Here is a 16326-nt window from a genome sequence, read left to right on the forward strand (position 1 = left end):
AATTCCTATTTTTAACACAAACCTATTACTTGATCATCCCTCATTTATGGTCTTCTTGAATAAAAAAAACCATTTAATTCCCTATTCAAAAGAAAATTGTGTGTGTTATAAAGCAAAGCAAGACTTTCCACAACTTATTGTGGCCTTGAGAACTAGTTGTAAAAAGAATACAGAATACTTTTTCAAAAACAAGGTTTCACCACAATAACCCCATCACTTATAATTGGCAATTAAAAATCTAGGTAACAATTGGACACTTTAGGACTGGCAATCTGGAAATAAAGAACAATCCGAGAAATGATGGGACCGAGATTACAAATATATTTGATAAGTAAAAAAATTCAAAGAAAACGATTTTCAAAAAGAATCTAAGAAACTAGACTTATCACCAATAGGCTACTCACAAGAAAAATTGAGGCTCCCTGCTGCCTGAAACTCATAATAGCTGTCGGTTGGCAGACCAGTAAGGGTTAGGATTTGTAACATCCATGAAAGTGTACAAATTATAAATTGAGGATTTGAAGTGAAAAATTCCAATGTGAAATTAATAAACATAAGTAATGCTCTCTCAAAGGCAAAAGAAAAAGCACAATAAATTTCACAAAGTCATTTGCTATGGTACAAAAAGGATACAAAGGTGTGATGGGATTCACAACTATAATATTCTTCTCTTCTATCATCTACTCAATGACTTATACATCTTGCACTAAACTAAACATGTGCTAAGTACCTGTTAGTTTTGGCTAGTTACATGCAAACATTCTTGGCAGCGAGGCACCTTGCATATTTAAGTGTAATTTATAATAACTTTATAAATTTGCAAGAGACAAGTTTCTCTTCTATAATCTAAGATGGTTTGCCAAAGAAATCTGTCCATAAGATCACTGAGCAAGTTAACCTTGGGCAGCTAAGGGGAAAGGGACACTGTAAATATATTCTAATGTCATCCACAGTGTGCCATGCGAGGCTCATTAAGTAATAGTCCTAACCTTGTTTATAGCGATTTCCTTCTTGTGCAACTTGGCATCTGAAAGACACTGAAGATAACTTTCAATGTATTCCTGGAGAGCATTCTGGATGTGGGCAGAAGGATTTCGTAAAGTTTCAAGCAGCTCCTCAGAGTCCTGTTGATAGAGAATGAAAACTAGTTAATTTGTTACACAACTGCAAAAATCACAAATCACTGCATTTTGAAAGTTTTTTTGCACAGGAAAGATATTTCAGGAACACAGGATTAGTCCAACAAACTGTTGTATGGTCTTGTCTGATGATGATTGACTATCGTATGATGATTAAGATTTCATACATAATTTGTGGATAGTGATACAGAGATATTAAAGACGAAACTTGAAGATAATCCAAGGTGGATAAAGTTCCAACGCTTCAGGAATTTTAAACCACATTATTCCTTGATGATGATTAGCTGTAACTGGGAAGCATGAAAAATGGTTATCTTTGCTAATGTCTCATATTTGGAAAAATGTTGATCAAACCCTTACAGCACTAAGCATTGTTACCATGCTTACTAATCTCGACTTGCAGCATCTAGTACCGGAACCCTTCAGGATCCAGCAGATTTCAGGCTGTCTGCAGTAGCAGTTTTAATTTGCTAAAATTAAGATTTTCCACTAAATTGGCCATTCAGATTACCATACAGATGACAATATGTCAACCTGTGACCCTTGTACAATATGAAGAATAACAATAAACCAAAATCACTTGACCTTCCACATACCTTCTTCTCAATAGCATCGTTTACTGCAATGACTGCGGCATGAAGAGAAGCTTCATCTACTTGCAATTCACTTGCAAGAATCCCACCAATCTTTCCAAACTGAGGCATCTGACAGCCATACTTGCTAAGTTCTTGCATCATCGCATTCATAACCTCATCTGGAGAAAGAAGTTTAAACCAATATGACTTACAATAGAAAAGATAATGCATTTCATTAATAATATGTTTGTAAGTTATTGGGTAATGTGATATTGAAAGTAAATTGAAAGATTTCCTACAGGAATGACTGACCAGATTTTGGAAACCCTAATTGACATCAAACTTCCCAGGAAGAAACAGTCAAATGGACAATTTTTTATATGCTAATAATGTACTATATATTACAAATTATTCTTGATCAGTTTAACCATATAACAGAATTTAACCATTACAAATAGTTAAATAATCAACAAAGGCAGCTAGCTTTTTAATTCCTTTAAGAAAATAGCTGATAAAATGGTAGTACTCTACGGTACTAAGGAAAATTTGCAATACTTTGTATAAAAACTTTACCAACGGTGCACTTTGTGTATTACCTGAAAAATTCACTTTGCCATAAAGATTCTGAATTTGTGGAGCTATTCCCAGCCTGAATAGGAAAAGACTGAGAGCATGAAGACAAAACACAAGACGGGGCATGTTCTTCTTATCGTAAACATCTGTTGTCTCGGGGTAAAATATCTGAAAAAACAAAGCAAATGAGCTTTTTTTATACACCATCACCATGAAAATTTTCCAATGAAATTGACTCGTACCTAAACATGCATTATATTTAAGGTAAGCAATTATTTTTCGACAAAGCCCTATCAAAATGGTCAACTGGTTTACAAACAGCTATCATCATCTTTAGCATAAATCACAAAATTTGTCACCATCAGCAAAAGCCTACAATGACTATAGCATCTCCTTAGCAGGAGAATGGAATAACCTCTTCCACTTTGATTGTTATAGTAAGATTTTAAAGTTAAAATACAAAAAACTATTTAAAGATTTGTGATGCATTTCACTAATGTTAAAATTATTGTATAAATAATATACAGTACTGTATATATCATTCTGCTATCCACAGCAATAAAATGGTATGTATCATATTATGATCTTCCAACAGTATTCCGGCAATGAATCTTAAGACCAAGCACCAAATCCCTTCTATTTTCTGTCAGTGCAAACGATTTTGCAGCATAGAGCAATACAGTACATAGACCTGATGTACCCATTATGAGCTTTTGTTCTCCTTATTAGACATTCTTAGCCAGCAGTATAGCTGTCTGCATTACACACCTGTTCTCTTTCTTACTGCTCTCACAATTTCTGATCAACGGCCCATCTTTACAAGGTAAAAGAAATTGCTCTAGATCTTTTAAGACCTGCCTATGTATACAACAAGGTTCTCAACTTCCTGACATTCTGCACTTGCTCGTTAATATTTCAGGCATCAAGACTCGCACTATGTATATTTCATACAGTATATATCAGCTATTCTGAAAACATGTTACATTTGGTACAAACATATCCCCCTCCAAAGACCCAACTACACTTATAATTTCTATGCTACAAAACTTATATACGTACGCAATACAGTACTATATTCAAAGTATTTCATGTGATACTTACTGCAGGTAACTTAATTTTTTCCAAAGCCTTCAGAAAATAGTTTATATTGTCTGTATGCCTGAACGTTAAACCCATGGACTTGTACCGGCTCAAATCAGAGTCGTATATCCGACGCACAGGAACTGTGTCAGGCGCAAAGAAATGACCTAACTTTGCCAGGTAAACTCCATTTCTCAGCTTTTCCTCTAATTCTCCAGCCTCAGGCAGCTCTTCATTTATGCATACTTCAATCCATCTATTGTAAAAAGAAAAAATATTTCCCAGTCCTTTCCAAAAATCAAATGAGAGAGAACACAGTTTAGTTTCCAACACATTAAAATAAATTATAATTATTGATTAGATATCAGTCAATTAGTGATAAATATATACTAAAATGTTATATTTAGTAAGGTTAAATATGGCCAAGAATTCAACATTAGCTATGGAAAACCTCCTTAAATATGATGTAATAAAATAGTAAATAATGTTGCAACAAACTCATACATGAGAGACCATCCTTCCTTTAGTACTTATAGGGGACAATATTTTTGTAATGAAAAGTGTATTATACGATACTGTACTTACTTTTTGGCCTCTTCTAAGTGACACAAGTATTGGTATGACACATTCTTTTGACGCTGCTCGTCCATTTCCTGGGCACTAAGGCCGCAATCCATACCACCTTCAGAGAAAAAAAAATCCATATAATAAAATTGGATATGGTAAAATACAGGCAAACTACTGCATTAACTCTTAATTTGTCATGTTGGAAGTACTGCTTGCATATTCTATAAATGAAATAAAAAAATATTTAAAACACAACATAAATTACATTACTCTAAGGAAGATACACGAAATAAAGTTTTAACACATGACAAAAGTGAGACTCATAAAACTGCAAAGAAAACTTTGGGAGCACCATGACACTACCATTGCATGTCTGACTGTGCTGTTTACAAGATAGAAAATATACCCCATATCACAAAAGAATACTGTATATGACATGACAGCACATGAATTAACAGTGCACTGATAGCACATGTTAAATACTGAGAAGCAATAAACAAAATAGCATTGTAATAAATATAACATCTTAAAAGAAAAAGGAGCCTAACAAATGATACTATATTTTCTAGTAAAAATAAAAAATTCTTAGTGTTTATTTTTCCTACCTATACTTGCCACAGACTACATTCTTAGAAGGTTCTGGGATTTCCCAAACACGAACATAAAAATCCAGATAGGCCTCCCTCACCCCCAAGGCGGAAGGATATGACCCGAGGTCAACTTGGGCCATAACAGGCCTCAGAACCCCAACCCTGTTCCCTTGACAAGTGGGACGTCAAGGGGAAGATAGGGAAGGCAGTAACAAAATGTAGTTAGTGGCAAGTATAGTTAGGAAAAGCAAAAATTACTAGGAAATTGTTATTTCTTCCAATGCAGTCTACAGTACTTCCCATGAACTACTACTTAGGAGGAGGGGAACTGTTGACCAGGAGGGAGGGAGCTGACTGCAAACAAAAAGGCAAGACTCTACCCACACTGGGTAAGTCTACAACGAAGAGTCACCTTCACCAAGGTCGGTTGACGCTTCGTCTTATACGCTCGTAAAGTGGGGAGAAAGGATAACGAAGGATACCCTACCACTCAGCACAGTGTGTGGGCGTTCCCAATCGCGGTTAGACCACTGTTGTGCTACCACGACTAAGCCAATCTTGACCAGGCAAGTTTAAGCTTGTAAACTGTCAGCGGGATGCTAAATGGAAGTTTTAACTGATAAAAGGTAATGGTGGTTACTTTTATACAAATCATTAGATACAGTACAAAATAAAGCAGATTCAGTAACTTTTTTGTCAATTTAAAGTTTTCTATAGCAAAAGTTCACTAACAAAGTGTGCCTTTTTTTTGTGTGCTTCTTAATTAATTTTATAATGTCTTGTGATGCCTCAATTACTTTTAACTCTCTTTGCGAAGAGTATAATTAGTCATGTTTATGAAGATGTCACTTGTCAAACAGAAATTACGGCCGTCTCTCTGGTTTTCTGAAGTAACTATGCTTCAAACTTTAGTAAGTACTTCACTAATTTTGGGAGAGTTGTTGCTTTCCTGCAGTGTATAAATGGCCATTTTAAAGCTTGATTTCTGATTATGGCATGTGAGAATACTTTATAGAATAAAAAGGGTAATTCTGCGATGTGTGCAGGGCATGAAAACTATTTGACTGTGGTACACAAGCGACGTGATCATTAATATAAAATGACCCTGGGCTTATCCAAGTTTTCGGACGACTTTTTTTACTTACAGTATAGGCTTCGAAAATTGGCAATTTTCAAATGTGTAATAGAATCTTGCGGGCTCATGAAGAGATTCTTTCTAAATTATACTGTCCTTGACATTCAGATCTGCCTGAACAATTCCATCCTGTTCCTAATACTAGGCAGGCAGTTAATTCTAATAGCCAGGCCTTCTCCATCATGAGGCTCAATACTACACATTATTCTAAAAGTTTTATCCCAGCTGTGACCAAGTCGTGGAATGACCTTCCTAATTGGGTAGTTGAATCAGTAGAACTTCAAAAGTTCAAAGTTGCAACAAATGTTTTATGTTGAACAGGCTGACACGAGTCTTTTTATAGTTTATATATAACATATGTATTGACGTTAATAGTTTATGCATGACATGTCTATTTTGATGTTGTTACTGTTTTTTAGAATGATTTATTGTTAATTTGTTCATCATTTATTTATTTCCTTATTTCTTTTCCTCACAGGGCTATTTTTTCCTATTGGAGCCCTTGGGCTTATAGCATCTTGCTTTTCCAACTAGGGTTGAAGCTTGGCTAGTAATAGTAATAGTAATAATAATAATACATCAAGAAAAATACGGTAGTTGGCTGGTCGACCAAATAAACATAAGCCAAAGTATAAACAATAATGACAGACTGCAATAGGCAATTACAGTCATAGGATCATGATTAGTTGGAGACAAAGAACTACTGTACACGTAAACATGTATTTCTCCTACAATCTCATTCACAAATCAGGAAAGCCATGGCATATGGTGTCCTAGGTTAAGTTAGGTTAGCAGACATCCCTGATGTTTCACCCCAGGCTATAATTCACCGTGACCTAGTCTATTCTAAATGAAGACGACGGTCCCTTATCAGATCGGACTCTGTGCCCCAACCTTTTTGATCTGTTAGTTACGTCTTCAAAACATTCTGGTTTCTCACTGTGGTCCCTTAATGCCAACACAAAGGATTGTTGAATCTGTTGATATCAAAGAAACTTTCAGAAAAAAGGTTATAATTACACTATTATACATTAAAAAGTTGCCTAACAATAGATTTCTTATAACCCAAAGTATTTCAAATAATGCCATATCTACCTTAGGCTAACTTCTAAGCCTATTATAATAATAGAAATCCGTCATTTAATTTAATGGCTATACCCTTGATGATTAGTGGATAGGTAAAAATTGGTTTTCATCTTATCAAGACAATGAATTCACTACTCAAAGTTGAGGTTGGCTATGATCGAGTGTGCTTACGTACGTGCATAAATGTAATTAAGCTTGGATAGTTGTGCGAGCACAAATTGCACTGTTTAAAGGTTTAAAGGCCACTCATGAATGGCAGACGCAAGGGACAGTGACATTGTCCTAACAAACAGGGAAATGTCCTAGAGACTGACCATATATACATATGAACACTGCCCAAGCCCTCTCTCCGCCTAAGCTAGGACCAGGGAGGGCACGGCAATGGCTGCTCAAGAAATGTACGCTCACGTAAGCGGGAAAAAGAATGTCGTTCTTCTTGCTTTCATTTGAAATGCCAATTTTTCCCTAGTTAAAAGTATGAAATTGTCTTAGCTTATAATGCACATGTCATAACACTTAATAGTGTTACTTTGAGTTTTATACTTTGTAGCAGTCAAAAGAATGGAGGAAGAGCGATATCCTATAAGGTTTTTGGAATGGACACCAGAAGGAAGGAGACCGGTAGGAAGACCAAAACTGAGATGGCTACAAAACATAGAGAGAGGAGTAGAGAGGAGAGGCTTCAGTTGGCGGGAAGTTGATGAGATGAGGCTCTATGAGGATCGCCAAGAATGGAGACAGTTCTTGAAGCAGGACGACTGACAAGATGGCACCATGTTGAGCTTGCATGTGGTAGCAAGTGTACCACCACCTATAGGCTTAGGTTCAACATTCATCCATAAATCTATCAAAATGTAAAATCTTGAGTTAAATGCCACACATGTTTTGCATGTGAAGCCAGGCTATCTGTACAGTGTAACAGTTAGGTTTGGCACACTGCAGATCAAAACGAAACTTAGGAAAATTTAGAGCAGTAGGCAGAAACTATTTTTTATTATCTCCGTTATCGTTACCAAGCGATTCATCGTTATTGGTTTAAACTAATGTAACTGTAATAATTATTAAAATATGCTGATTGAAAGTTTTGGGAACATTGTTAATGTAAAATAAATCAGAATGCACTATTAGTAAACTGATTTGACCTATTGTTTACCAACTAATAAAGATTAAGGAAACTGCAGGACTCGGCCTTTCCCTCACCTGCAAAAATGAAGCTTTATCTGTATCAAACTAGCAATATGCCTAGGCCTACTGGGTATGCTTGCAATAGGTCTAGGCCTACTGGTACACTTGCAATAGGTCTAGGCCTACTGAGTACACTTTCAATAGATCTAGGCCTACTGGGTACACTTGCAATAGTCAACGCCAAGCTTTGAATTATGTATAGGCTAGTCTTTAGTTAATATACCTTAAATAAAATTCCTTAAATACTATGAACTGACTTCCTAGCTGCCCAAAGAATCGTAGGCCTACTAAAATTCATTTTAAGATAGGCCTAAGTGGACAGGCCCACGGTAGAATAGAAATGCATTGGGTTAGGTTATGAGAAATATAATAATTAAAGGAAAAAGACAACACCGAAAATCCCATTCAAATTGTGGATTAGAATGTCAATCAAAATCAGCTGATCCCCGTAACATTATCACGTCCGGTTTCAACAAAGTTATTTATTTACGACCGCGTAGACATAAATAGCAGAGTAATTAATTAAATAAGTACGGTAAACATAACACTGGAACTCTTACCTTGACTTTGAAGTGCCATTACGGAGTATTTTTGCTGAAAACTACCATAAAAATTGGTTTTAAAGTTGGATCTCCGTAAAAACAGTTGCTACCGCCATACCTTCATATAAAATGTCCATCGACTGTGATTGGTGGTAACAAAATGTAAACTTAACGCTGATTGGTTGGCTGATTTCGTCTCTTTGCTCTGATTGGTTGAGAGATTTTGACTGGATTATCGTACATAAGACTTAAAGTTGTCGTATTTTAACCAAAATTATCGTACTCAGTTTCAATACAATTATTAAGGAGTTACATGATTGACTTATTTCAAAATATTTTAGTATAATTGTTTAATTAAACACACACATTTATATACCTAAGGTATGTATCGTACATCGTACTGGACCTAAAATAATCGTACATGTACGATAATTATCGTACGAATGGCACCCCTGGATTTTTGTCAAAGCAAATCTATAGTATTAAGTAGAGTTATTTCACTTAAAAATTAAGTATATTTAATCTATTTATACAAATTAGAATATATGATTGATTGAAGAAGGCTTGGGACATCAATACTGTTTTTATATTTTAAAAACGCCTTTTAAATTACCAACTACATCAGGAGCAAAATGTAAATAAACATCCGAATACACACTCATAATAATATGCGGGGCATAATGGACATTCTATATATTAATTAATTAATTTGCAAATGCTTTTATTGCGGTTATTCATATATGAATTTAAGAGTATTAAATTCTTTATTTATAGGTTTCGTTGACAATAATGACAAAACGGCAGGTTTTGCTTACACGCCCCAAGGGACGGAGTTCGAACATCGGACCAGATGGGCGTTGTGCGTGATTTTCATACTTCAATAAAACTAACTCATGGAAGAATTAGTAAGCCTTTCTTTCACATATAAAATAAGATACTTAAAGTTAGGTAATGCGAGCAAAAACCAGTGTTAGCTCAATCATAGCTAAACTAACAGCAAAAAAATACGTTAAAAGCCTGAATTGGGTTGTAAAAGAAAAGAAAAAAAAACACTCACATTAGACTTACTAAAAAGTAGATTAGGAACAGCTTAACTTTTAACAAAGCTTAGCCACAAGGGCCAGGGTCGCATTGTTCCTACGGCTGAAGCTTAAGGGCCCAGCAAGAGGAGGGGCCCACCAAAAGGAGGAACCCAGGCATTTTTTTAGCGTTAAATGTTAAAACTATGGATACGGCAAACGCACCCTGTGCGTCACTTAATTTAAAATATAAGAAGCCCTACTGGCACATGAGACGTTTAGAGTGCGTTAAAATATACAAATTAAAGAAATTATGGTCAAATTTGTATGAAATTTTGACGCAGTCAGATAGCCCGACTGAGTGGGTGGGGTGGGTGAGCCAAGGGGTCCAAAGAAGCTCGCTAAGCCTAGGTCCCTGAAGTGAAAGGTCGGAGGATATTACTTAACGATTAATATAAACATGATTAAAAAAAAATAAACTAATAGGCTCAATGAATGTCCCTTATCTATCTTTAAATTGTCGCACATTGTGTGTTAAAAGTATTAAACTCTATTGATCAAGGCTTTTTTTTCTTGAGGTCTTACGTTTAGATGTCTTACATCATCAAACCAATATTTACGGCTTTAAGATGGAATTTATTGTTAGTATGCTTTAGTATTTCTAAACCGTAAACATAAAACGTCACGTCATTTAATACACATTTATATGTAGACTGTGAGAAAGCTTTTGAATCTGTCAAAACTTCAGCAGTAATGAAAACCCTTCAAAGACAAGGAATAGATTATTCTTAAGTTAGAACACTTGGAGTTGGGTATATCTATTCGGGATACGTAAAAATACACAAAGATAGTGAGAAAACTCCGATGGAGAAAGCGTGCCTTGAAGAAATTTTTCAAGAATTTAGATTGGGAAAATGTAGGAATCAACATTAATAGGGAATACCTTGACAACTTGGCATTTTCAGATGATATAGTTCTGTTTGGTGAATTATGGGAGGAATTGTAAAAGATGATAAAAGATTTGAATAAAGAAGAAACGTAGGACAGAAAATTAATATGAGTAAAACTGAGATAACGTTCAATGAAAATGTAGAGACAACAAATAAGAGTTAAGGACGAACCTCTGGAGATTGTTAATGAATATACACACTTACGATAGACAGTAAACAGTAAGTATTTCAACAGGACATGCGATCGAAATCAAAGAAGGATTATCATGGGTTGAAGAGCTTCTACCAAAATGTACTTTTGAAAAGTAAAATTACACTTTCTCTAAAAGGAAAAGTATTTAATCAGATAGTATTACCAGTATTAACTAACATCAGAAACTCAGAACCTTACTAAAGCCTTAGAACATAAGCAAGTTACAACTCAAAGAGCTATGAAAAGAATAATGATGGGAATAACACTAAGAGACAGAAAAGGAGCAACATGGATACGAGAGCAAATTAAGGTAAAGGATATTCTGACATATAAGGAAAAGAAACGGACAATGGCAAGGCATATAACGAGAATGACAGATAATAGATGGACAAGAAGAATAACAAAATGGGTCCCTAGAGATTGCAAACGAAGCAGGGGAAGGAAGAGAAGACGATGGATTGACGAGCTAAGAATTTTTTGTGGTATAGAATAGCATACAAAGACCAGACACATATGTAAGTGGAAGCATATGTCTGAGGCCTTTGTCCTGCTGTGAGCTATCAACGGCTCATGATGATGATGTTATTATAAAAATCATCATCATCATCAGCCATTGCTAGTCCATTGCAGGATAAAGGCCTCAACTATGTCTTTCCATTCGCGTCTGTTTATGGTCATCTACTGCAGGACAAAGGCCTCAGACATGTCTTTCCAAACGTGTATATCTATGGCCTTACTATGACAGTTTATAACCTAAATATTCTTAACCCGTCAATCTATCGTCTTCTCTTCCTTCCCCTGCCTCTTTTGCTATCTCTAGGGACCTATTCTGTTATTCTTAATTATCTATCATTCTCGTTATATGGGCTTCCCACGTCCATTTCTTTGTCTTTGTCGTTAGGGTATCCTCTATTTTAGTTTCCTCTCGTATCCATTTGCTCCTTTTCTGTCTCTTAGTAGTGCCATAACCTCTGTACCATGGTCTTCCACCGTCTTGGGTTAGAGTTCTCTTGCTTGAGGGTACACTCAAGCACACTATTCTATCTAATTTCTCTTCCTCTTGTTTTGTTAAAGTTTTTGTAGTTTATATAGAATTTATTAATTCTAATGTTATTGTTCTTAAAATATTTATTTTTTTCTTACTTCCTTTCCTCACTGGGCTATTTTCCCTGTTGCGGCCCCTGGGCCTATAGTATCCAGATTTTCCAACTAGGGTTGTAGCTTAGCTAGCAATAATAACAACAACAACAACAATAATAATAATGATAATAATAATAATAATAATAATAATAATAATAATAATCATAATTAGTGATAGTCCCATCACTTTCCTTTCCATAGCTCTTTAAGTTATAACTAGCATACATACACACACACACATTTATATATATATATATATATATATATATATATATATATATATATATATATATATATATATATATATATATATATATATATATATATATATATAGTCTGTTTAGAGTTCGGGAATTTGTATACGATTGAAACTAAAGGACACTACGACATGTTGTTCGTTGATGTTACAATATTTACACCGAATTTAAAAGAGCATAAAACTATATTCATATACTAATAACTTCCAAGGGTTAGATAGGAGCTAGCAAATGAATGGCTAGCAATTAGCCAGCGATGAGCTGACGATCAGTCTACACCTAGGCCTATTTGGTTTTTAGACTATTGATAGAATAATGTGCCCGAGTGTAACCAGTATTTATCTTATTTCTCTTCCTCTTGTTTTGTTAAAGTTTTTATAGTTTGTATAAGAAATGTTACTGTTCTTAAAATATATTATTTTTCCTCGTTTCCTTTCCTCACTGGGATATTTTCCTTGTTGGGGCCCTCTAGCTTATAGCATCTTGCTTTTCCAACTAGGGTTTGTGCTACAAAGTAATAATAATAATAACAACAACAACAACAACAACAACAACAACAACAACAACAACAATAATAATAATAATAATAATAATAATAATAATAATAATAATAATAGCATCAAGTTATCAGAAACTGACGTCCAAAATATCTTAAGAGAATTGCTACAGATATAATATTGCAGCCAGCGAATCGTGTAGACTATACATACATACTAAGACTTTCAAGTTAAGTTAAGTTAAGAAGAAACTTAAAGACTTTCTTGGTTTTCTAAGTGATGCGATAATGAGGATTTGAAGAGAGGGATGATCGAGAGGGGAGCAGAGGGTTAGATGGCGAGCTAAGGTGAAGGATGATATAGAGAGAAGAGGTTTGGTGGAAAAGCGCATTAGAGAGGGCACATCAGGCAACCGACCCTTTAGTGTAGGGATAACGCGGTAAATAATTTTGAATACGCTGTGATACTCTAAATACCTAAGAATGTATACGATAATTTTGTAGGTCCTGTAGTGCGTAGGGTTCCCCTATGAGATAGGACTAGGAAAACATCGCTCAAAGTAAAGTAAAATTGTTAACACTTAACGAATAGTCAGCCAAGGTCAGACAACACTTAACCAAACCTAATGGTTAAAAAGCAATTTGCCAGTGAGATACCAACGGAGTGAACGGTTGAGTAACAACCAGCCAAAGGTTAACCAACGGTTAGTACGAGCCGCAAGGCACTGGTTAGCAGTGGTTAATATTCGAATCAAAGGAGAATTATCTAGTGGCTGAAATCGTTATAATTCGTTTCGATGAAACGAAGATGTTCGAAAGACAATTGGCGCCTCTGTGAGTGAGTGAGACTATGTCACGTTATCAACAAAGCAGTCTCAGTTCTCTCTCTCTCTCTCTCTCTCTCTCTCTCTCTCTCTCTCTCTCTCTCTCTCTCTCTCTCTCTCTCTCTCGATGTAATGCCATTCGTTTGTTTAACCTGAAATGAACTTTAGCTTGATGAGATGTTATATTTAGATTAAACTTGTGTATGTTGTGCTATAGGACCTGTGGGAAAATTTTTATTTTGATATATTAAATGTCAAGATTAAAAGATTTAAAATGGTATCATTATTCTTAGATATAGTTATTGTTGAGTTCGTTGTCTATTATTTCTTTCGCTGTTACTGTATTACTATTCTCCATGATAAATCAAGTAGTAAGGGAATAAGAAATTAAATATTTTACATAAAATACGTTTCAACGTAGCTGACCGTAACTATAAAATTTTTCATGATACGCCCTTATCCCCTTCACCCCCTTCACAGGTGCGGTTGCTATCCCTTCGGCCTTTTTTGCCAAATTATTAATTTTTTATCTTGGTCATTCTTTTAATAGCGACATGATATATGTTTCATTTTTTTTTCGCAAATGATTTCAGGACATTCTTTATATTTTCTATTCGTTTTCTTGTGGCGAAGAACCCCAAAACGTACAAAATTGCATAATTCGGACCAGTTCTGTATAGTCTTGCAAGAAAACATCAAAATGATGCCAAGATGAGAGAAGAGGTGAATAATGAAATAGAAGTAAGAAAGGAAACAGGATGAGTGCAAAAGATTGGTGAGAGACTTAAGTCACCTGTGGAAGCCAAGAAGATAATGTATAAAGGGATTGCTGAACCAAGTGTCCATTATGGATGTGAAGTGCGGACGCTAGGTGTGATTTTGAGGTGGTTCGAACGTGTGGTAAGAATGGATGATCATAGATTAATGAAAAAAATGGATAATACACACGTAGTGATAAAATAGTAAGGATTGGATAAATTATAAGACATATCTTACAAGAAGAGCAAGAGTGTATATACAAGATAAGGTTAGATTGAACAGTATGTGAAGAGGACTCGACGAGCTGCTTATGAGTCTACTGTGTCTTAAATCCTGTGTAAATTTACAGTACTTTCGTCTAATAACTGTTTGGATATTCACCTCATGTCTCCATCATTAATATTACATTTCTTTATATCAATTTAAACTTAAGAATAGGTCTTTCTATCAAAATAATTTACGATGTTTAATACCTCGATGACCACCATAATTGTGCTGCCAGTTAGACCTACTCGTATCATATTATAAATCAATAATATATATATATATATATATATATATATATATATATATATATATATATATATATATATATATATAGAAATAAACAATCAAATTTGAGGGACAAACCCTAGTGTTACTGCGTCAATCCTCAGATGCGTGTTATAATTTCATTCATCTCTTTACTCCTACACTTTTCTTTTCTTTCGTCAAATGAGTATCGGTGACAAGCTCTCTCTCTCTCTCTCTCTCTCTCTCTCTCTCTCTCTCTCTCTCTCTCTCTCTCTCTCTCTCTCTCTCTCTCCCCTTGCCAACAAGCACAAAAGCACCACATGTCTAGTATCACTTTTCTCACTCCAAGAAACATAAGAATTCATTTTCCTCTCACTTCCTGTTAAAGGTCGACTCGCGGACATTTCTTCTGCTGGGCCCATTCAGTTTTCGGTACACTAAACACTTCCGTTTTCCTTTATCATTATACTTGGGTCTCTGTTTATCTATTTATCAAAATTTTCCTCCTTTACTGTTTGTTTTTACGTTGTAAGATGTCTTTCTCTGCCAAAGATAGTTTCTTCTGAGTACGTACATGTTTTTTATTATTTCAATCTGCTTGGAGACGCTTGGCTTAGTACTATGTTTCACCCATGATTAAGTTACAGATTTGCCAAGGTGTTTTGAGTTTTTACTTATAAATTTCACCGTTTAATATCGTCATTAAATCCAACGGTACATCATTGAAATAAAAATTAATTAAAACAATGTTGTGAGAAATGTATTAGTAATACAACGAGTGTTTGAGTCCGCAAACTAGTCCCAAGCCCCCGACAGAAGAGACCCATTGAAATGAGATCCCAGCTAATAAGATAAGATGAAATAAAAACAAACAGGAACATACGCATTAAAACTAAGAGCCAGAGAAGTTGTTCGTCATGACCTATACAAAAGGGTGTCACTCAGATATTGTACCCGTCCTTAACCTGATGTCATTCTTAATTATATGAAACAGTTCGACTAAATTCCCGGCTGCTTGCAGGGGGAGTAAACAGATGACCAGCATGAAATGTACATGATCGTTTGTTATGTTGTTGTTCTTAAAAACATGGCTTATATTTCAATCTTTCACTGAAAAGGCTTAAAATAGTACTATTGTACTTCAGTCTAAGAATTCTATTTAAGGCCCTAGACTTAATCAGCTTCATATAAGAGGCACTATGGCATTGGTCTTAAAAACATGGCTTATATTTCAATCTTTCACTGAAAATGCTTAAAATAGTACTATTGTACTTGAGTACAAGAATTCTATTTAAGGCCCTAGACTTAATCAGTTTCATATCAGAGGCACTATGGCATTCAATTAATTTTTCTTGCAAAGTTCTTGTTATGTAGCGTTTGGACGTATTCATTTCCTTGAATTACATATATATTTCAAATGCAATAATTCACATGGTCTTTCAACCTAGATCTATGTGAGTGTTAGCTCATTTAACATTGATTAATACTTATATTATAATCATCATTAGAAGCAGCAGTTACTACTCCAATGCAGAACAAAGGCCTCAGACATGCCATGCCATTCCACTTGTGTCTGTTTATGGTATTTCTGTGCTAGTCCAAGCCCGCAAACTTTCTTAGTTCATCAATCCACCGTCTTCTCTTTCTCCCCCTGCTTCTTTTACAATCTCCAGTGACAAATCTGTTATTCTTAATGTCCATCT

The 16326-nt window shown here is 35.1% G+C and overlaps 1 protein-coding gene across 1 annotated transcript in view; it reads right to left on the reverse strand.

Annotated features, from left to right (window-relative positions):
* The window catches only part of LOC137633203 (ras GTPase-activating-like protein IQGAP3), a 64938-nt gene extending 56302 nt beyond the window's left edge, over window positions 1–8636 (reverse strand). The window contains exons 1-6 of the mRNA XM_068365364.1: window positions 8491–8636; window positions 3953–4049; window positions 3389–3623; window positions 2311–2455; window positions 1736–1893; window positions 990–1124 (exon numbers count right to left, since the gene is read on the reverse strand). Coding sequence (XP_068221465.1) covers window positions 990–1124; window positions 1736–1893; window positions 2311–2455; window positions 3389–3623; window positions 3953–4049; window positions 8491–8509 — 789 coding nt within the window. The 5' untranslated portion in view covers window positions 8510–8636. The remainder of the gene's footprint in view (window positions 1–989; window positions 1125–1735; window positions 1894–2310; window positions 2456–3388; window positions 3624–3952; window positions 4050–8490) is intronic.
* Window positions 8637–16326: the final 7690 nt, after the last annotated feature.

The sequence above is a fragment of the Palaemon carinicauda genome, chromosome 42, assembly GCF_036898095.1.
Source record: "Palaemon carinicauda isolate YSFRI2023 chromosome 42, ASM3689809v2, whole genome shotgun sequence".
Taxonomy (NCBI): Eukaryota; Metazoa; Arthropoda; class Malacostraca; order Decapoda; family Palaemonidae; genus Palaemon; species Palaemon carinicauda.